This window comes from Sitophilus oryzae, unplaced genomic scaffold (genome assembly GCF_002938485.1).
Source record: "Sitophilus oryzae breed Bouriz unplaced genomic scaffold, Soryzae_2.0 scaffold_1000_pilon_pilon, whole genome shotgun sequence".
Taxonomy (NCBI): Eukaryota; Metazoa; Arthropoda; class Insecta; order Coleoptera; family Curculionidae; genus Sitophilus; species Sitophilus oryzae.
In genome coordinates, this window is record NW_022145617.1 from 54,645 (window position 1) to 70,144 (window position 15,500).

At 32.4% G+C, this 15,500-nt stretch overlaps 1 protein-coding gene across 1 annotated transcript in view; it reads left to right on the plus strand.

The window, feature by feature from the left end:
- The window catches only part of LOC115890375 (putative fatty acyl-CoA reductase CG5065), a 54,842-nt gene that overhangs the window by 29,014 nt on the left and 10,328 nt on the right, over window positions 1-15,500 (plus strand). Inside the window, exons 3-6 of the mRNA XM_030910923.1 lie at window positions 6,429-6,680; window positions 7,674-7,819; window positions 12,427-12,536; window positions 14,278-14,470. Of these exons, the coding sequence (XP_030766783.1) occupies window positions 6,429-6,680; window positions 7,674-7,819; window positions 12,427-12,536; window positions 14,278-14,470 (701 nt within the window). The remainder of the gene's footprint in view (window positions 1-6,428; window positions 6,681-7,673; window positions 7,820-12,426; window positions 12,537-14,277; window positions 14,471-15,500) is intronic.

Here is a 15,500-nt window from a genome sequence, read left to right on the forward strand (position 1 = left end):
TTTTTGTTTAAATATTTTGTTCATTATTCAAGTTGGGGATTTATTTTTAAATTAATGTCAATCTTTAGGCAACCAGTAAACTAATTTCTTTTCCATAACCAAACTATCACTCTAAATCGCTGTCTTTTTTAGACAGATGCCACTTGTCATTATTCAATTCATTATTCGAATTCTCAGAATGTTGTTAACAAAAGTTTCATCTTAAAATAAAATTTTAATTAATCACAATTGTTTATCTCCATCATTTACTGGATTAATAATACAGAAATTACAACAATTACAAACAATTCATTATTTATAGTGATAGTAATTTTATTAAATTATACGAATATTCTCGTTATTGGTATGAAATAAATATGACAGTGTGCATGAAAATTCTAATTCTGAGCTGGTAAATGAGAGATGCTTTACCTAAACCGTTGTTTATAAGTTACAAACTTATCGATAAAAATATGCATGAAAATTTACTTTTTAACATCAAGGTTGGTATAATATTAAGTTTATAGGTGTATAAGTGTTGCCACAGTATATTGGTCGCGTTCATCAGGACAAGTTGATCAGTGAGCAATGTGTCATCGATTGGTTGTCCTGCTGAACGCGCTTTTAAGCATCCCTTAGACAAGGAACTCTCATTCCTTATCTGTGAAGCATCATAACAACTTAACCTAACTACACAGCTTACAGAATAATATAGCTTGGACACTCGCCAATTTTTCCCACGCTCGAATTTAAAACGCCCCACTCCGACGATGCTTAACTGAATTAAGCACTTGTGGCTAGCCCTAGCAGGCAACTATTAAGCCCGACCAATCACGTTAGAGTTTTTGACAAACACACATGAATTAACACCCTTCAAATAACCACGCTAACCAACCTGATTGGTCAAGCTTAATAGTTGACCGCTAGGGCTAGACACTTTTAATTAAGCGAGCGATAGTCAGTCTCATTCAGTCGATGCATAACCTCCACCGGTGACGTGTAGGGCCGTATTACGGAAGATTTTAATTCGATTTTTTCTTATATTTAACCATAGGTATTTGTGCTTTTATTTCAATTTTATTGTTGGAATGGGAAAAGGTTTTCCGGGATGTGCGGCTGCTGGTTACACAAATAATTATGGAAATAATTCAAAATATAGTCTGTTTAATTTTCAATTCAATTCAAAATTAATGTTCAATTCAAAAGTATTCACACTTTAGAGCTTTTCAAAACGATAAAGACCACTTATTTGGAGGCTTGCTAATGCCAAGTGACCATTTTTTATTTAGTGTCCTCATTGGAGGCTATTTTTTATAAGCTTTGTATTAACTATCTATGTATGTATGTATGTTTTGCGGGGCAAATCTTGTAAGCTAAATTAGAACCACTTCCTTTTATTGTAGGAGATTGAAATTTGGCATGTAGGTTCAGACCCGATGACAATACATTTTTGCAAGGCATGACCCGAATTTTTGACAGCTGTCAAAATGGCGGCATTTTGAGGTTTTGATTTTTAAAATTCTATTTATGAATGGATCGGGCTAAAATTATATATATAGGTATATTGTGGGTATATACATATGAAAAAAATATATGGACGGCCATCTTGAAAAAATGACAGTTTAATGACATGTCAAAATTTCAAAGTCAACCGATTTTCATAAAAATTGATATATAGGATATATGATATATGGTTTTTTTTATAAAATTTATCAGAACAATTTTGAAGAACTTTCCTTAAATGAAAATATATTATGTAAATTCGTTAAATTATTTCAGACAATTAAATTCAACCATCCTTGTCAAAATTTTCCTATAATGTATTTTTTGTTAAAATTATACGCAAAAGTTAATTTATTAATACCTTAAAGAATATTAATAAGAACTTAAATGTAGCAAACAAAAACCGAAAGCTCCTAATTTGGAAACATTCGTAAATACCTATAAGTAATCAATGTACCTATTTCATTTTGCTGTTATTTCTAGGAATAAATTAATTAATTTGTTTTTTAAATGTTTTTCTTTGAGAATGCATATTTATTCAACAAGTCAACAATTTAAAAAACGTGTATCTAAATTATGTTCTAGCACCAGTCGAATAATTTTTTACGTCACGTGTAAATTTTTTTTTAATACATCTCTGGGCTGACTGCCGCTTACGCGGCTATTGGTTGTGGCGAGAGAGCTCGCCGCTCTAGTGTTCTCCCTCTTTCGAATCGCAAATCCGAGCGTAAAAAGATCAAAACGGCACGCTACACTGTCCGAGCTGTTTTTACTTAAGCTGTGCTAGCTATGTGTTTGTATTTTGATTCAAAAATCCAAATCTATAGATTTTATATTTTGATTTTTGCACTTGTACTCTTCATGTACTTTTATACATTAATTTGACTTCAATTTCAACAACGAATCCTATCCAAGCAGCAGTGCTAATTGCTCGAGAAGACACTCTAGATGTAGATCTAATAATAGGATGAGCGGTTGATCTTTTTCAGCCAGTAGATCAGCATCACCTCATAAATTTGATTATCAAAATCATAAGTAATGCATATTAAATTGTTTTCACCCATGTTTGGCACAAATCGAGGGGTTTTAGACAACCAAGAAGTTCTTTTTCCAAAACATTTTGTGACATTTGGCGTATGTGACGTTTATGGAGGGCTTAAGCCTCGGTAGCGTAGCGTATTTTAAATCTGATAGAAAAAATGGCGACTGATCCCAGAGCGCTCACAACTAATCAGCGCGTTCAGCAGAAAACTAGTGACCGCTGCAGTAGCGCTACGTCCTGATGAACGCGACTATTGTATTGCCACAATATATTGAATTACATATAATATATAATGGAAAAAATATCGTGAATTCCCTATTTATGAAATCTCTATTTACCAAATTAAATAAGTGACTTTTTCTTAAAAAAAAGCATTAGCTCAAAATGTGTTGGTTTCCATCAAAACGTGTATAAGTATTTAAATTCTTCTGATATTGACCTGCATTTTAAATGTTGAATATTATGTTAATTAAATATGTGAAGAATGCTTAAAATAGTTATTATGGCTTGTGTACAATAGCAACAATTTTTCTATCTGCCTTTCAAATTCCCTAAAACAGACTTCTTGTAATATTAGTGGAATTAAATGAAAAATATATCGAGGTAGTTAAATAAATATGTAAATTATTAATTAAATAACTGCTATTACTTATTAACTTTTGCACTTCAAGAAAAGAAAATTATAAAACTGGTTTGAAAATTGAATTAAACAGTTTATTAAGTATGAAAATGTGTATATTGTTATAGTGAAATGTGCGATTTTTAATATGGGCTTTTTTTTTAAATGTAACCTTTTAAAAAAAACAGTCATAAAAGACAATCAAAAATTGCAAAAAAGTAAAATTTAACTAAATCTTTGTATTATCGATATTCCCTATACTGTAACAAACGAACCGCAAAATTATTCAGAGTATTTAACTGGTTAATGCTTATACCATATCTTATACGCATTTATCTCTAATCTGTAAAAACTATATTTTATTTGCATATACCAGAAATGGCCAAGGTCTGCCGAGTAGGTATTTCAAGAATATTTAGTTTATTACCATATGTCGTCACGTCAACCACTTTACGAGTTTAACAATAAAAGAACAGTAAAAATTAGTTATGTAAAGAGAAGATTTGGTAAAAGCTATTTAATTTCAAAAGGAGTAATTATTAGAAAATATTTTATTGATTATTGTAAGTAAATACGTGCTTAATATTTTTTGAAATTTCAAAATAGTATTATTACAATATAAATATTTTAATACTAAATAATTATTAAAAACATTTTACTGTCCAAATATAAAATTATATTTATATGTAACTTCTTCTCGTCCTTAAACTCTCGAAAGAAATATGGTGACATCATATAATTCTGCTTCCCAAGTAGAAACCTACTTAAGCGGAACTCAAGAACCTGGAAGACTCTACCTGTAACCTGGAATGGAAATCCTCTAAGGGTTTAAGAAGACACTCGAAGAAATTTCTCAGGACTTACGACCGAGAAAAGTCAAAGTTTTTCTTTGAATTAAGTAAGAATGATCTTCAGATTGCCACGGAGCTTTTAACAGGACACTGCCTCCTTAATGGACACCCCAGTAGATTGAAGCTAAGAAACAACAGCCGATGCAGATTCTGAGGGGAAAATGGGGAAACACCAAAACACCTCATCACTGCGTGCGCTGAAATGACAACCATTCGTGCCATAAACTTTGGTACAAGTGATATTGGAGATAGAGAACTAACCTCGGTAAAACCGTCTCAGATACTGGCTTTTGTAAACGCTCTGACACTGTATGATGAGATAAGGTGCGTCCAGACGAGACGAGACGAGAACGAGGCAAGAGCGAGACTTCTATCCATTTTTTGAGGTAAGCCTGCCACGAGACAAGCGAGTTGGATCATAGTGAAAGGAACCCAAACACATATTAAATTGTAATTGAATATAACAAGCGATGGCCAAATAATAACGGATAGAGTAAGAAATAAGTATTTGGTTCGTCGTATTTTTTTCCCTTTTGGTTGTTTTTCCCTTTAACCCTTCATTTGTTTCAAGACACGACGTCTTTTACAAAATAAGTTTTTTAACGTTTTTTAGAACAAAATGTTGAATAGAAAAGTTATTGGGATGGTTAAGAAGCACATTTCAAAATTACTGTAGAGTATACAGGGTACTTAAAAAAAGTGTTGCGGATATAAATATTTTTCAGTGGGACTATTTGTTATTTTATTATTTTATTATTAGATTCTACGATCTTATTAGATTACTAAAATTAATAGATTTTGTAATAATTCAATTTATTTAGAGAAATGTTAGATATCGGTACGGTAAAAATTATCAGTGACGCAAAATTTGGAAATTTTAAGAGAAAAATGATAATACATACGATGTACCATTTACAAAATTGAGATTATTTAATTTTAAATAGTCGAAATTCGTAAATCAGCTCTGATTTGCGAACTGAATATCTCGCAGTCGAGCGAGCCTACCAAAAACACGTCTAGACTGTAGCGCGAGCTTTCTTGGATCGGCCGGGACGGATAGCAACGAGGCTTCTTGGGTTGTCTCACGCTCGTCTCGTCTGGTCTGGACGCACCTTTATAGCTCAAGAAACTGGACACACTAGATATACAAGGTCATGGTGATTAAGTTCCTCGCTCCCATACAATCTACTATGGTGACATCATGTCTCAATAGCGTGGTTGGTTGTTCACCATCCCTCTCTATTTTGATCGACTAGAGAAGATTCTTGTAGACCATAACCAATTGACGAAAAAAATTAACATCTAGACTAGATAGTTATTAGACTGAAGTAATACATTTGGAATTATTTTGTGCCAAAGGTTCAACAGAAACCAGACACCAATTTTCATTCAAATATCGCCGTTAGCTCAGAAATTATTTGGAAAGAAACGAAATAAAAATGAAATTTCTACACCGTGTATCTCCGGAACGAAGCGTTTTATGACATAAATTTATATGAACTTTTTTAATTATTTTTATTTGCGAAATATATTACCGAAGTTTCTCGATTTAACTTAGGATCACCCTGTATACTAAAAAATAAAAATTTTCATCTGACAAATATTATTTCTTCAAACATGACAATTTGGCCTAAAAAAAGTCCTAAAAATCAAAAGGCGTTTATATGGTAATATCAATTCGATTTCATTCTTTGATGGATGGTTATTATTAATTTTGATTAACATCATACTCTATGCAGTTGTGAAAGTATCATATTATTTTCCGATAACTATTATCACCCTTCCCGTAGCATTGAACTAAATAAATTTTGTGCTTCTTTAACGTTTTAAAACAACAAAAATATTACGTTAATTAAAATTCTATGAACAACAATTTACCAAAGAATGAAAACTATGTTATATTACCATAGAAACGCGTTTTGATTTTTAGGACTTTTTCGGAAAATTCAACCATATTTTTATGTTTTTCTTAATTTTCTCTGAAACGGTATAGTAAATAACGGGATTAACCATTTTAGAACGAGCAAAATTTTTTTGAAGAATGCCTTTTTCTCAAAATGTCAATAATAAGAAAGTGTTTTCTCTTGTAAAGAAAATCCGGGGACATACTGTATATTATTTATTTAATTATTTTCTCTGTAGAAAGTGCCTTTAGTAAAGAGCTATTAAAATGTGCAAGACTTGCAAGAATCTTGCAGCAAGGCCAAGACCAAGACTATTATTAGCCTGCAAAACCAAGACCAAGCGAGTCTTGCATTTGCTCGTCACTAGATAAGAACGAAGTTATTGTTTTTTTTTAGTAAAAGCATAAGATAAAGAAGATTTTTGTACTATACCTTTTGTACTAACTTTTTATTTTTTTCTCACCCTAAGTCAAAACCTGGCTAAGCCTATGATTGTAGATAAAACTTATTTAAGTTGTTCTTTTTTTCAGTTATTTGACACAGTTCGGAAAGAAAAAGGAGATGAAGTCCTGAAGAAAATCGTACCTATCGTTGGAGATGTTAGTTTACCAAATCTAGGCCTTTGTCCCGAGGATAGAGAAAGGATAACTAAAGAGGTAGACATTATATACCACTGTGCTGCCACCATTCGATTTGACGAGGCACTTAAAAAGGCTGTGCTGCTCAACGTTAGAGGTACCAAACTAATGTTGGATCTTGCAAAAGAATGTAAAGCATTAAAGGTAAGCATAATTTTAATTAATTTTTTAACAAAATTACCATACGAAAAAACCGCGTCAAAGACGGCTGGGAAGTGACAATCGGTGATACTTTGGTGAGGTCAAGCCCTAGATATCATTTACTTCGCCCGTAGGTACTCTTTTTTACCTTCTAATTAACGCTGTTACTCTTCTCACTTCCATCAGCTGACTGACGGGGTTCTATTATCGACGAGTCTGATCTGTTTTTATTAATAAATATATTGTTTTCACTATTACCTTGCAAAAGTTTCAGTAATCAGAAATCACTTTGAGTCAACATTTTTTTGACAGCGCGTTTGAGGTAGCGCTGACGCTTTGTGTCCCCATACTGCTCTGTCTGACTGTTATATTTTTGTTTTACATTGCATTCGAATGTTACCTACAAATTTTCAGCCTTCAGAAAACAGTTTGGAGGTATTAATTGAAATTTGAACATCTTTGCGCGCTTCTCAGCGCCAGGTGTCCCAGATTCCAGTTCTGGGACGTTCTGCCAACTGTACCTTTGCTTCAGAAAACTCTTCCAAGTTTTTGCACCGACTCTTGGACTATTAATTAGCCAAGCCATAGAGGCTCAACCTCATAAACTCTTACTTTGTTATTAAAGAAATTGCATGCAGCCTAAGGAAATCTGCTTTTGGATTTCTTCAATCCTGCAAAGCTTTTTAATTTTCTTATTAGCGAGACAAAAGAACAGCTACGTCAAAGGCGACTCGTAGTAGAAGTAAAGTAAGAAGTAAATCTCTATAAAAAAATAAATATTTTAAAGTTCGGTGCATTTTCATTATTTTTATTATTATTGCTTGGAAGCATGTTAAAACAATATATTATTTATCATTTAAAACAAAGTTTTGTATATACAGTTCCAAATTTGAAGTAAATCATTTTTTAAAATAAATCTATCGCTTGATTTTAATAAAATATTTATTTTTCATTTTGATTACCTACAAGTTTTTATTTAATTATTGTATTTTTTAGTGTTTTGTCCACGTTTCCACTGCATACTGCCATTTGAACGAAAAAATTCTATATGAAAAGGTATATCCCCCACCAACAAATCCCCACGATATGATCAGAACTGTTGAATGGATGAGTGAGGAGGTCATTGACATGATTACACCGAAGTGAGTATTTTTGATTAATTCTTAATTCATACAAAACTAGGTACTTAAAATTAAAGTGACCAGATTTGTCCGTCTAAATTTCCGTCAACTGAATTCAATCAGTCGAAAATTATGTTATTTTAGAAAAATTTAATGTGCAGAAAGTGATGATACTAAAAATGATACTAAAACAGTTATTTAAATTTGATTGTCTTTAGGGAAGTAATGTTCTTATACAGGGTGAGTCTTAAATAAGTGCAAATATTTTCGAGGGTGGTATATTTTGACCCCAGGAATACGTCTATGAGATTTTTTCCCCCAAAAAAATGTTGAAAATCGTGCGTTTTCTTTAAATTTCCCTGTAAATTTTACGAAAATTTTTTAGAACTGCCTGTCCACCGCAAATGTTCCCACGGTATAATTTCTTAATATCTGATATTTTCATAGTTACGGCACTAAAAGGGATGCAACATTGTCACTTCCTAAATGACCTATATTTTTAATTATTCATCTGAGAAAATGCAATTAACAAGTAAAAATTGCTGACAAGGTGTGAACAAAATACCCTGTATTATAGTGTTAAAGTGTATGCACAGGGTGGCTCGAATTCGACGCTCATCATTGGGATTTCGGAAACCGTAAGAGATACAGGATCGGTAAAATGGAGTCAAAGTTGCGCAATTTGATGCTCAATAAAATGCTGTATTACATTTTTATTTTTAATTTTTTTTTTTCTTTGCACAAAATATTCTGGTGATGGAATTTTCTGTACGAAACGTCGGCAAATATCAAAATATCAATATATAGTGTTTTAAGAGTGATGAAAGGATTTAATTAAATTGAAAAAAAATCATGTCCGTATTTAAAATAAATAACTTGATGATGGTCGCCAGAAGCCGAAACGTCAGAGTCAATATTTAATCACACAGAGTTAGAGAGCAGAAAAAGTGGCCATGAAAATGTGTTTTTCATTTTAAGTTATCTGAACAAATAAAGCCAGGAAACCATAGAAAACAAAATTGAAAATTGCGTTTTTTTTTTCGAATATATTCGGAAGTATTCGGAATTTTTCAAAATGCAATACGGCATTTCATTGAGCATCAAATTGCGCAACTTTACCTCCATTTAACCGATCCTGTATCTCTTACGGTTTCCAAAATCCCAATGATGAGCGTCGAATTCGAGCCACCCTGTACATTTGTTATTATTTTGCATTATAAACACTACATTATTAGCTTTATTTTTTTTACCCAATGTCAAATAATGATTCTTTTTTTATCACGAGAGTTAAAAAAACTTAATATCTTCTCTTATTAAAATTGTTAACCTTTCAGCGACACTTGTTACATAAAAAAACGGTACCGTTTATTAATGTAACGCGCGAACTAATTGCATAAGGACCATACTTTCCTCTATTAATTATACTAATTAAAAGAAAACATAAAACATTTAAAGAAAATCGAAACAAGCAAAAGCTATTGTGAACAGTTGACCGAGTTTTTATAATATTTATTAGTGAATAAATTATAGATTGTCACAGAAGGATTAAAATGAACAGCAACAGCTGGCTCTCAGAATAGGTGGCGTAAGAAGTTGATATTTTGTTTTTACTGTGATACAACATAATGTAATAAACTAGATCACTACGAGAAAATGCTTGTATTATTATTAAATCTAGTTAATAGTAGAGGAGAGGTGCCCGATGGCGTAGAGGTACAGCTCTCATCTACCAATCTCAAGGTTGTGGGTTCGAATCCTGCAGCCGACTTTTCATCAGCCAACTATTTTTAATAAAATAAATATGCTAGCCGCATTACTTGCCTTGTATACCGAACGGCTCTAGCATGGCAAGCTGTGCCTTGCTACTTGCTACTCCAAGGCGTTAAACGCTATATACGGGAGCTATTATTATTAATACAGTAAAACTTCCATAGAGCGGCCACAAAAATTTTCAAAGGAATGTGGCCGTTAAGGGAAGTGGCCACTATTGGGAACAATAAAATACAGATACCAATGTAAAATGCCTTTATTTTGGAAACGTGCAAAGTAATTAAAATTAAGTACGAGCATGTAGTACAAACACACAATAAGTGTTAATAAATGATCTTCAGTTTTAGATTTTGGCACAAAAAAATAATTCAGTTGTTACAAAAAACTTTTATTACATAATAATTTTGAAAAAAAACTTACAATGTATACATATGTATTTTACACATAGGTATTCTTATATACATATGTACAATTGACTTTAAAAGTTACAAAATGATAACCTTATTTATATGGTGAAAAACTGATTAATGGTAGTCTGCTTTAAATTTTTAATTTTGATTTTTGTAATTTCACTTTCAAATTTCATCAAAGTATGGGCAATATCAACCGCTAGTTCGTCTTTGTTTTGAATCACCAAAAAATTCTGAATGTCTCTTAATTTTTCACATACTTCACTCATATTATTTATAGATGAACACAGAATGTCTTGGCCTTCATCTTCTTCCTCTTCGGCTTGAGTGGAGTCCTGTCTGTCCTTGTTGTTTGTAAATTCCTGGATTATTCCCTGCATCTCTAAACTAGGATTTTCCGTAGGGACATCTGAATCGACTGTCAGATATTCTTTAAGATCTGGACTTCCTGGCATGTTTTTTAAAATTGAAGATAACTGACTTAAAGGAATGTCGTCCTCTTCGTCAAATGCATCGTCCCCTTTGACGGTTGCAAATCCCGCTTTTTGGAAACATTTTTTTATAGTGTTCGATGTAACATTTTTCCATGCTGTACTTATCCACACCATAGTACTTGCCAAATTTATGCTCTCTTTAGCCTTTTCCATCGTTTCTTCGGTATTAGTAAAAGTCAAAAGTCTTTTAATAAAAAATTGACGATATTTTAATTTAAAATTTTGAATAATTCCTTGGTCCAACGGCTGGCAATGAGATGTCGTATTTGGAGGAAAAAAAATTATACGAACATTTTCAAGTTCTATTTTTGGGTGAGACGTGGCATTATCCAAAAATAAAAGAACTTTTCTACCCTGCCGTTTCATTTTGGTGTCAAAGGTTTTGAGCCAAGATGTCATTATATCTGTCGTCATCCAAGCTTTTTTGTTGGATACCCATTCTATCGGCAATTTATCTACATGCGCTCCTTTAAAACATCTCGGGTTTTTGCTCTTACCTATAACTAGCGGATTTTCCTTCTCACCATGCATGCTGCAACAGAAAAGCAGTGTCACTCGTTGTTTAGCTGATTTTTTGCCAGCACATTTATCATTCTTTAAAGCAAAGGTTTTGTTTGGCATTGCCATATAATAAAGCCCTGTTTCGTCTGCATTAAAAATGTCTTTAGTGTCGTATTCCTTAATGATTGCTGTTAATTTTGTTTTCCAGTCTTCAACAGTCACTTCATCCACATCTGCAGACTCACCACAAATTGTTTTGAAGTTAATATTATGTCTCTTGCAAAACTTATTTAACCAGCCAGTTGAAGCCTTAAATTCACTAAGTTTCAAGGATGTAGATACCTCAAGAGCTTTTTCCCGAATTAAGGTTCCCGATATGGGTATGTTTTTGTTCCTTGCCTTACAAAACCATTCGTAAACTAGTTGATCGATTGCAAATCCTTCTGTTTTAGGAAACTTTCGTTTTTTATCTGCATTGCATCCTTCTTCTTCAAACATTTTTTTTAATTCCACTTTGTTTTTTAAAATGTCGTTCACTTGCGTTCTTCCAACACCAAACTTTTCCGCCAACTTTCGAGCACTGCTGTTATATTTTTCACTTTCCGCGACAATATTTAATTTCTCTTTAATAGACAAACGTTTACGTTTCAAAGACATGGTTGCTGTTCTTTCAGAGTAAGAAACTAAACTGATTCTATATCTCCCAAAAATTTCAGCAAACTACTGACGAATTTGTATTGTATTTGTCACTCTCTGTACCTATTTCTCAAACAAATTATAAATGTTTATTGCTTGGACTTTCCTAAAGTGTCCTGAAACAGCTCTTGTTAGACAAAAAAAAAGGTTCGAAGGGTTCGGTTTTTGGCCGGTATTGGGGCAATAAATTTAATGGGTTTTTCCCTAAAATGTACCTTTAGAAGCGGCCGGTGACCGCTTTCGGAATTAACGTTATTGAGAAATATTTTAATATAGGAATTCCCCTAAGATTAATTCAAACAACTGAAAATTGACCGCTAACAGAAGTGACCGCTTTTTAGAAGTGGCCGAAATGGGAAGTTTTACTGTAGTAGAGTCGAAGGCAGGATTGGGGATTTACTCAAGCGCGTCAAAATAACACAAGGGAAAAACCTTGCACCCTGCTAAGTACCCCCAAAATTTTGTATCTTCAACATGGTGTTAAGATACAAAAATGTATTACTGGATGCGTTATTCGGACATCGTTTGTTATATTCAATTACAATTTAACACGTATTTGGTAGTTGCTATTCTCAACAATTTAAGTTGACTACTTAGAAATTTCATAAAATGGACATGGTCGGTTTTTCCCCTAACTCTTTGTATAATCTTTTTTTTTTCTTCTTTTTAGCATCCAATTTTAAATCCCCATTTAGCATCTTGGACTCCTCTGTTATTAACATTAGCGTAGTTATATTCAATTATATTTCTTTTTTAGATTATTGGGTGATATTCCAAATACATATGCCTTTACCAAGGCGTTAGGAGAAGCTTTGGTTGTGGAACAGAAAGATAAACTGCCAGTAATCATTTTGAGACCATCGGTTGGTAAGAGTCAAAATAACACACCTAATTTTTAAAAAATAATAATAAAACCACCATTAGAAAAAATAGCCAGATAATACAGGGTGGTCCGAACTGTATTCCGGAAACTTCGGCAGCATATTCTGCAGATAAAAATAAGTAAAAAACTTCGTTAAATGTATGTCCTAAAATGATTAGTTTCGGAGTTATAGGGTGTAGAAGTTTCATTTTTATTTTTCGATTTTTTCGAAATAATTTGTGAAGTAACGTCAATATTTGGATGAAAATTGGTGTCTGGGAGTTGTTTGACATGAAAACTTTGATTTTGATGTCAATATGATTTTGTAGAGGGCGCCACCTACATATTTTTCAACTGTTTTGAAGTGTAATAATATATCGTTCTCGTCTGTATTACATTAATGAGTGAAAAAATGCATTTCCGGCGTTTTTACATGTTGACAAGATAGTTATTAGACTGAAATTATAAATTTGCAATGTTTTTGTGCCAAAGGTTCAACTGAAACTGTTTTATCATAATATTTTGTAGAAAAATTTATGATTTAAAAAAATAAAGAATTTTCAAACATATCTTTATTTTTTGTCAATGATGGCATGTATTGACTATTTCCATTCCAAATATCTTGAGAACGGTTGTTCGTAGCGATTTTTGCAAAGAGACCATTTTTACTTAAAAAAATGTATATTTTTTCACTCATTAGTTTTTACAGGTACGGTCGAAAAGTTATTACACTTCAAACAAGTTTAAAAATATGTAGGTGGCGCCCCCTACAAGTAAGAGTGATATTCACATCGATATCAAATTTCTTATGTCAAAAGACACCCAAAAATCTATAAAATGAAACTTCTAAACCCTTTGTCTCCGAAACGAAGAATTTTAGAACATAAATTTATATGAACTTTTTCACTTAATTTTTCCTTCAAAATATGCTGCCAAAATCTCCCGATTACAATTCGGACCACCCTGTATGTTTATGATATTTTTATAATTAAGTCAGTTATTTTCGATTTGATAAATAATTCGCAAATAACCTAATTGCAAAATCGGTCTTCGACATAATAAGCAAAAACTGTTTTAGCAAATGTTTGAAGTGTTAATTTGCAAAAAAACGTGTCCATTGAATAGAATCATTGTTTTGTATGTCATTTTTCTAGAAATAAAAATTAATATTTAATTTCCACAAAAAAACCACAAAAATAATTCGGATAAGGGGGGTTTTGTTGCAGTATGATGCCTATTGGCTATGAAATGAAGAACGCTGTCATTTTATATATAAATTTTTATATGAAATGCCATCGATTGTTATTTCCTAGCTAACTGGACGCCATTTTTTTTAGATCATACGATATTTGCATCCTAACTTGATTTATTAAATATACTATTTTATTAAAATTAAGTAAGGATTTGAAAAGACTGCAGTAGTAATATTATACTTGTGTAAAAAGCTTATGAAAAAATGCGGAATTTGTAATAATAATGACAATAAAAAGCAAATATTAATGGATAAGACGGATTTTGCTGCAGTAATTTGTAGTGAATTTTATATAAGAAAGCGACTTTTACTGAAATTTGGGATTATGTTTATGTAGATTTCAGGGTTCCCAGTATTAATATATGTCATTAGGCCATTTAAAAAAAATTGATAAGGCGGGTTTTGCAACTTGACGCCTCAATTAATGAATTTGGATTATATATGAGATAATATCTTGTATATTCAAATCTTTTAAAATGTGTTTTGTTTTTTAGTGATACCTATTTGGAAAGAGCCTTTGCCAGGCTGGACGGACAACATCAATGGACCTACGGGTTTGCTGATCGGTGCTGGAAAAGGCGTCATCAGGACGATGTACTGCCAAACGGATAGTTATGCCGATTACATGCCAGTGGACATATTCGTAAACGCGACTGTTCTATCTGTTTACGATTATGTCGGTAACAAGTAAGTTTTTTTTTATAGTCACAATTTATGCAATACTGTGTTTAACTTCTGGCAGCATATCGAGCTTTTGAACTTTCTGTCTAGTCATACCAAAGTTAGGTTAAAAAAGGTGTTTCAAAAAACACATATGCCAGCTCCTCGTGGGGTAATGCCTCACCTAAATTAAGATTTATTTCTTCTATCAACATACGTCCGATTCTGATTTGTTTCGTAGCTACAGAAGGATAAAGTCTGAATTTCTTTCCTGTTTATTATAATTTTCTTCCAAGTGTTTTTAGCGACTCGAATGCAATTTTGAACGCAAATGTTACTATAAGTGATAATATTTTAATACTAAGAAAAGTCTAAGAAAGTGTCGACAGATTTACCAGAGACGTGTAATCACCAGGAGTGGATGGGAAAGTGGAAACCGACCCGGGAAAAACAGGCAACCGACCCAAATCCACAAAAACAAAATGACTATAACGAAGAAACATATTTTATTTATACGTAATAATATAAGTAAGGGTGTTTTTTTACTCGTGCGAAAAAGCTCTTTTGCCTTTAAATTGTCTTTATCAAAATTTTCATAAAGATCGATATTGGGTCTGATATCTGAATTTTTACAACAAAATGGGTCAGATTTACAGGGTTCTACTGCTTTATTTCCATTATCGATAACGGTAATTTGATCTTGAATAGGCTACGATTTTGAGAAACTTTAAATTCATTCAGTTCAGCTGACCCAATCCTCTGTGAAATACATTATTTTTAGCTTTTCAGGTATATACTTTCTTACACATTGTAGAAAGAAATATTTTCTAGTACAGCAGCAGCCTCGTCCACTGCCGTTCTTTAAAAGATCAGCCTGGGGGCGGACTTTTGTTTACTTCATCAGCTGTACATACTTAGATATCGGGTTAGATGTTAGATTCCGTTTCATATTTTGTCGGTTGATTTTTGGTTTTAACTCTATGATTTTTGGTATTATTTATTATTGTAGTGCAAAAAACTAATTATTTTGGTGTTTAAGTGACATAAACTACTACCA